This window comes from Heloderma suspectum, chromosome 3, assembly GCF_057233095.1.
Source record: "Heloderma suspectum isolate Gila_16-S chromosome 3, 16-S_ref, whole genome shotgun sequence".
NCBI lineage: Eukaryota > Metazoa > Chordata > Lepidosauria > Squamata > Helodermatidae > Heloderma > Heloderma suspectum.
Window position 1 is genome coordinate 232,600,680 of NC_139460.1, and position 7,858 is coordinate 232,608,537.

The window sequence follows — 7,858 nt, forward strand, 5'->3', positions numbered from 1 at the left end:
TTTATATAGTAATGGCTTAACATAGTATCATTTTGAATCTCATCGGGATGCCTACAAACAGGTATTAAACAGGAACTAATGAGTCTATTGGCTGGTATATCTTCTGGCAAACAAAAATGCTTTACTCCAGTGATATTAGCTAAGTGAAGCCAATAATTATCAGCAAACCTTAAGGGCATACTCCCCTCTCCTAAAGCAGGCCCTCCTTTTGCGCACAATACTGAGGAGGTGCAGCTTATCACTACTAACATTGCAATATACATGTTTTATCTTCTTCGGGATCTGACCGTACGCAGGGCAGCTATTCACCTGGCAAGCTGCAGTAGGGTCTAGTCCCCTTCTTCAATTCTCCAGCTGCAGGTCTGACCGTACGCAGGGGGAACAAGTTCCTGGTTTGTCCCCAGTAAGGTCTAGCCTGAGTCTTCTTTTACTGCTTTTTCTTTTTCAGTACAACTTTTAAAGGATTGTCAGGATTTCTGTTTGCAATCCACTCCCCCCCTTTTGCTTTCTTGACTCGCGTCCAATGTATCCAAGGTTTAACTCCAGCTACTTTTACAGCTGTAGGGGTGGAAAGTATAACAGTATTTGGTCCTTTCCATCTGGGAGTTAAAGGGTCATTTTTCCAATCTTTGACCCACACTTCGTCTCCCGGCTGGAAAGGATGGATTTCAGTAATAGGAATTGGGGGTCTATTTTCCAAAATATACCGACGCTGGGCTTGAAGAACTTTGCCCAGTGCCTGAACCTCTTGGGTTAAACTAACATTAGCCAATTCTTGCAGGTCTCCCTTCAATCCTACCAAAATTTGGGGAGGCCTGCCATACATTAATTCAAAGGGAGACAGACCAGTAGTTTTGTGTGGAGTGCATCGAATTCTGAACAGAGCTAAGGGCAGCATCTCTATCCATTTTCGCTGAGTTTCCTGACACAGCTTGGCTAAGTGGGTCTTGAGGGTCCGATTCATCCTTTCCACTTGTCCAGAACTTTGCGGACAGTACGCACAATGAAGCTTCCACTGAATGCCTAATAAATGGTTAACTCCTTGCAACACTTGGTCAACAAATGCAGGGCCATTATCGGATCCAATAAATAGGGGTAATCCGTGTCTCGGAATTAGGTCTTTCATTAAGACTTTTATAACTTCACGTGCTTTCTCAGTTCGGGTAGGATAGGCTTCTACCCATCCTGTGTAAGTGCACACAAAAACTAGTAGATAACGATAATGGCCTACCCTAGGCATTTCAGTAAAGTCAACAACTAGGGCCTCAAAAGGAAGAGTGCCAAGTTGCTGAATGCCAGGAGGGGGTTTCTTCCCTTGTCTGGGGTTATTTCTGGAGCATTCTACACATCGCATAGATGCTAAATTGGCATAACTGTGTAGTCCATTGATGTAGACTTGCTTTTGTAGTAGTGCTGCCAGAGCACTTTTTCCCAGATGGGTAGCTTTGTGTGCAGTCTGGACAATGCTCCAAGCTAGCCGTTGTGGCACATAGATTCGTCCATCTGGCAGTTCCCACCACTTCTGGGCTATTTTCTTAGCTTGCAGGGTCTCAACAGCCATTTGATCTTCTTCTGGAGTGTAGGTTGGATACACATCTGTCAAGTTAACTTGGAACAACGGGGCTTCCGAGATGGTCATCTCAATTTTTTCTCTATTGTGCTCTTTTCTGAGGGCAACTTGCTTGGCTACGTGATCTGCCCATCGATTGCCTTCTGCCACCTCACTTGTTCCCTTTTGATGCCCTCGGCAATGTATTACTGCCACACGTTTGGGGTGCCATACGACGTCTAATAGAGCCGATATTTCTGTTATATTTTTGATACCTTGTCCGGTGGAGTTTATTAATCCTTTCTCACGGTACAATGCTCCATGGGCATGGAGGGTGGTGAAAGCATACTTAGAGTCCGTATAAATATTGACCGTGAGTCCAGCAGCTAACGTCAGGGCTCGAATTAGGGCAATTAATTCTGCCTTTTGGGCTGAAGTTCCCACAGACAGAGGATTGGCCTCGATAACCTTGTCTTTAGTTACTACTGCATAGCCGGCGTATCTTTTCCCATCTCGGACAAAACTGCTTCCATCAGTAAAGTAGGTGACGTCTGGGTGAGGCCAGGGGCTATCACGCAAGTCTGGACGACTGGAATAAACTTCATCCATAGTTTTGATGCAATCGTGTTCAGGCTGACCTCCTGGTTCTATTGGCAGCAACGTGGCTGGATTTAAGTTGGATGACACCTCTAACTTGATACGTGGATTTTCACAGAGCAGAGCTTGGTACTTGGTCATGCGCTCGTTGGTGAACCAGTAATTTCCTTTATACTCCATTAGCGTGAGTACTGCATGTGGAACCCGGACGGTTAGTTCTTGTCCCATTGACAACTTATCTGCCTCTTTAACCAGGAGGGCGGTTGCGGCAATGGCTCTCAGGCAAGCTGGCCAGCCTTTGGCAACTACATCCAACTGCTTGGATAAATATGCAACAGGTCTCTGCCATGATCCAAGTTGCTGTGTCAGCACCCCTACAGCTACATTATCTCGTTCATGGACATACAACAGGAAAGGCTTAGCCACATCAGGAAGTCCTAGAGCAGGCGCTTGGAGTAATGCTTTCTTAATATCTATGAAAGCTTGTTTTTGTGGCTCTCCCCACTGAAACGGATCTGCCTCTGAACCTTTGGTAGCTTCATAAAGAGGCTTACTCATTACAGCAAAGTTGGGAATCCAGATTCTACAAAACCCTGCAGCCCCAAGGAACTCCCGCACCTGCTTCCTAGTAGTGGGCTCTGGCAGGGCACACACAGTCTCTTTCCGTTCAGGACCCAATTCTCGCTGATGTTGAGATACTATGAACCCTAGATATCGTACCTGGGTTTTACAAAGTTGTGCCTTTTTCCGGGATACTTTATATCCTCGTTCCCACAGAAGTTGCAACAGTTCTTGGGTGCTTTGCCAGCATTCGAGTCTTGATGATGCTGCTAAGAGCAAATCATCAACGTACTGCAATAGAACTCTTTTCCCGGGTTCGGAATGAAAATTTTGGAGGTCTTGACTTAGGGCCGTCCCAAATAATGTGGGGGAGTTTTTGAAACCTTGGGGAAGACGGCCCCAGGTCAGTTGGGTCTTCCTCCCAGTCATGTGATCTTCCCATTGAAAGGCGAAAATAGCTTGGCTCTTAGGTGCCAGTCGGATACAAAAAAAAGCATCTTTTAAGTCTAAGGTAGTAAAATGAGTTGCTTCAGATGGAATCAATCCCAACAAGACATAAGGGTTCGGGACCACCGGATGTATCGTCACAGTTGCTTGGTTGACCAGTCTGAGATCTTGTACTGGACGGTAATCTTCTATGCTGCCAGGTTTCTTGACTGGCAGAAGGGGGGTATTCCATGGAGACTGACATTCTCGAAGGATACCATATTGTAACAGACGGTCTAGGTGCTTCTGAATTCCTAGCACCGCTCGGCGCGGCAGTGGATACTGACGTACGTGCACTGGTATTGCTCCTGGTTTTAATTCAACTACAACAGGGGGCACACATCTTGCCATTCCTGGTGGATTATCTTCAGCCCACACTCCAGGCACATGGAAAGCCTGCCATGGCTCTTCATCAAGTACTGGCATGGTCCAATGTAGCCTCCACTCTTCTTCCTGTGGATATGTGAGTGACAGGAGCTGACCTTCTTGGGGCCTGCGGAAGGCGACAGCCGTTGTTCCATCTTCTTCAAAGGATATTTGGGCCCTCAGCTTTGACAATAAATCACGTCCCAACAATGGCATAGGGCATTCAGGTAAATATAAAAACTGATGTTCTACTATGTGGCTTCCAAGCCGACAAGTCCGTTGCTGCAACAAATGCTTTTCTTCTACTGCACCAGTTGCCCCAATCACCCGCACTTTTTGATGGGTGAGGGGAGCAACGGGGTAGGTCACCACTGATGACGCTGCTCCAGTGTCAATCATAAAATCAATATTTTGGCCCCCCACAGTGGCAGTGACCATGGGCTCCCCGGGGCCAAGATTAAAGGGGCCCGGTCTGTCCTATTCAAGACTTTCAGTTGCAGCCATTCCCGTAAAGGGATTCACTTCGTAATTCCCAGTTGATTCTCTTTGCATTTGCCAGTTATTTGGTTGCCAGCATGGCGGCTGTCCCCTCCCTCGTCCGTGGTGGCCCCCTCGATTTTCCGCCTGGTACATCGGATTGGTTCCATTTGGACACTCACGCCACCAATGCCCATCTTGTCCACATTGGGCACACTGATTCCTTCTCAAAAATTCTCTTCTTCCTGCTCTCCCCTTCCCTCGTCCACGTCCTCTTTGCTCTCCGCCCAGTCCTCCATCTTGTGGACCTACTAGTGCTGCAGCAAGCAGTTCCGCCTTTTTCACCATTCTCTTCTCCTTTTCTTTCTTTTCTTCTTGGTCCCTGTTTACATACACCTTCTGAGCAACTTCTAATAATTCCGTTAAATTTTTCCCAGCAAAACCATTTAACTTTTGTAGCTTTCTTCGAATATCTTTATAACTCTGAGTTACAAAAGCCATATTAATCACTTTCATATTTTCTTGGGCTTCTGGGTCGAGAGGGGTGTACTGGCGATACGCATCCAGGAGACGTTCTAAATATTCTCCAGGGGCTTCGGTTGCTCCTTGCAGCACTTCAGAGACTTTTGTCATATTAATAGACTTTTTCATTCCTGCTCTCATTGCTTGCAACAGCAAGGTTTGGTACTGTGTGATGCGTTCTAACCCTGCCGGTAGGTTGGGATCCCAATGGGGATTTTCTAAGGGCACTCTCTCTCTCATCCATCCTTGGGGATTTACATAATTTTCTGGGGCTCTTTCTAAGGCGATTTGCTCCATTTGCTGATGGATTCGTCGCCTTTCCTCAGTGGTAAATAACGTCAAAAGCAACTGTTGGCAATCTTGCCAGTTAGGCATATGCGAGGCCATAATGCTGGAGCATAGTTCCACTAGCTCATTAGGTTTTGTGGTATATGAAGCATAATGGGTCTTCCAGTTTAACAAGTCTGAAGTTGTAAAGGGTGCATAAGTGTAGGCTTGGATGGGGATATAATGCTCTGCCGCCTCGGGATCTGGGTTGTGCACCATCTGAGTTATCTGCCTCAGAGGAAGCAGAGGCTGGGCTTCACTCCCTGACTGCTGAGCCGTAGATGGGCTCAACCCCTCTTCTTCTTGTGAGCACATCTCTGTAAGGGCCGTTGCTGATTTTACTACTTCTTCTACCCAACTTCTCAATTCTGCAACCTCTTTTATTAATGCTGACTGAGGTGTAAGAGGGGACTCTCCCGATCCTGCAGAGATGGAAGCCTCAGCAGGCAATATCTGAGAGTTGAGGACTGTAGCTGAAATGGGCGAATTACTGCCCGTGGGGCTTGTAACTGATGGCGTCAACTCCAAGTCGAGGCGCGGGGCAGGGCCTCCGAAAGGGGAGGATGGCAGGGACTCAGGATTTCGACGAGGCGGTCTTACAGTAACATGGGCCCGGGGTGGAAGCGGGGCATAAGCGGGTGGAAATGCCGTTAGCTCTGCCAGATCTTCACCCGGGGCTTCTAACACTGGCTGTAATTTTTTTGCTAATTTTTCTTTTCTGAGCACCAAAACTTTTGCTTGGGATTCAAGGCATTTCTTTAGCCACGGAGGAGAAACACGGACTATGGAATCCCATGAGTCTATGTAGGGAAATTGATCAGGGTGCCCAGGGTTCCCAACTATGATGGCATATACGCGACTGATTTTGCTGGGCTCCAAAGAGCCTCCAGTAGGCCATCCTACACCAAAAGATGGCCACTCTATTTCACATAAAGTTCGCAACCGTTGAGGATTCATGGGGGGGTCCCCATAATCTCCACTAAAACCTTTCTTAAAATTTGCTAACATACATCCCAAGGGGGTGCAAGGTTTGCTTCCCCCGCCACCCATAGCCTCCCTCCTAAATTGAAGACAGACACAATGAGGGAATGGGATTGGTCAGTGAGTAAGGGGTCTCACTGGCCGACACAAGAGGATTTTACACACCACGCACTTTGCTACTGGCCTGGGCACCCGGACGGTCAACGGTATGCTTCAGAAACCGCAGTAGCCACTCACACAATCATCATTCTCTCCACTGCTTCCATATGTCCCTGCCACCCACTTTTCCCACTTTTTTACCAGAGCGGAAAACGGCTTCCCCAGCTTCCTCAGCTTCCTACTGAGTACTGGCGTGCTAGGTACTGGCGCCCACTCGGGGGTGTGATCAGGCCCCCCTTCTACCCGCAAGGAGTAGGTTCTTTTGTATACGTATACCACCAACACTGACCTTTTTCATAAGGCGGGGCCCTCTTTTTTTCTGCCCAGTGGCCTTTCTCCCTAAAGGCGGGGCCCTCTTTTTCCCATATACTTGCCTTTTTCCTGAAGGCTTCCAATGTGGAATTCACAGGCAGGGCTCAAATTCCTTCCACCGCTTCCCAAGGTTCTCTTGCCGCTCGCTACCGTTCGGGCGGTCCCAGCTCAGGCTGTCTCCCGTTCATCCAACAAAAAGGTCGGTGGCGCCAAGAAAGGGAGGCATGCGCCGAGCCCGTCTCCCCGGTGCGGCGATCAAAAGCAGGCAACTGCCACCTGTCTGGCTCAGAGCCTGCCACATCCGAGTCACGGCACCATTTATGTAGCAGAAATCAGAGTCAGAGAGACCACGGAGTGAAGGAAAAAGAGATTCTTCTTTATTTAACGCGCGGGCTTAAGGCTGGAATCGTTTCCAAAGAGCCAGAAGCCCCGAATCACAGTAATACATGACTTTTATAGATATGACAGCAAACAGTTTCCCCCTCCCCTTCTGTCACGGTTTCTAACTGCGAGGTCTATGAAAATGGGTAATAGGGCATGATTTGCAAAGAATGAGACCTTGATATGTATCCAAGCAATATGCAAGCCAAGCAGAGGACTGGAACATGATATGCCAGTGTCAGAGAGACCCAGTCCTGTCAATAATTCGGGGAATTTCCACATTGCTGCTTCTGCTATCTTATGCCAGCTCAGCAAGGACATTTCTGATTTTTTTACATGGCTGCTACAGGCAAACTTTCATTATTGACAGTCTTGTACGTGAGTGAGAGGCTCATCACAAGCTCCTGAGGACAGATGCCCATCTGGAACACTTTATCCATTTGCCATGCATTAAAGGGACTTTGCCAAAGGGTATTTTGAAGAGACTGAACTGAGGAGGGGCACTTGTTCCCAGGTCCTAAAGCACCTGTTACGTGTTTGCAGTTCAGTTTTTTCCTTGATAATTATATTGTTTTATCTCAAAGGCTCGAGTTATTGCAGCTACTCTCACTTTCCTTCCTTCTTGGAAACTGCAGTTGTAAAACTATCAGGGCTCCTGCTCTGGCAGAGCAAGAAGTGCAATGCTCTTTGGAAAGTTCTGACAATTTCCTCTCCCTGAACTGAGCTTCTTTTAGGAATCAGAGCTGCTTTAGAACATTTTGATAGGGATGGACGAAAGTCCCTTACCTGTCCTCGAAGCTTGCTTCGCGGTGGGGGAGAGGCGCTTCGCTTCTCCCCCCGAAGTTCATGCGAGGGGGGGAGGCACCCCGCCTCGCCCGGCCGAAATTCAGGCTGGGCGAGAGGCGCCCCATCCCTCGCCGGCAAAATACAGGCCGGGTAGAAGCGCCCCGTCTACCCGGCCGAGAAAAAAAAAAAAAAAACCACCCCCGTGATAGGCTACGTAACGATTAACGTAGCCTATCACAGCTAGATTTCCAAAGTCAGCCGTGATAGGCTACGTAAATCGTTACGTAGCCTATCACGGGTGACTTTTGAAAAAAAAAAGCGCGTACGCAAATGGCGGCCCCCATAGGGAGCCAC

General features: G+C 48.0%; 1 protein-coding gene across 1 annotated transcript; it reads right to left on the bottom strand.

Moving 5' to 3' along the window:
- Positions 1–316: 316 nt before the first annotated feature.
- LOC146350883 (uncharacterized) lies at positions 317–7,158 on the bottom strand. Its single transcript, XM_084845656.1, has 3 exons — positions 7,055–7,158; positions 4,349–5,480; positions 317–4,036 (listed from the first exon to the last, which is right to left on the bottom strand). The coding sequence occupies exons 1-3, from the start codon at positions 7,156–7,158 to the stop codon at positions 428–430; spliced, it is 4,845 nt and encodes a 1,614-aa protein (XP_084701782.1). The 3' UTR covers positions 317–427.
- Between the last annotated feature and the right edge of the window lie 700 nt (positions 7,159–7,858).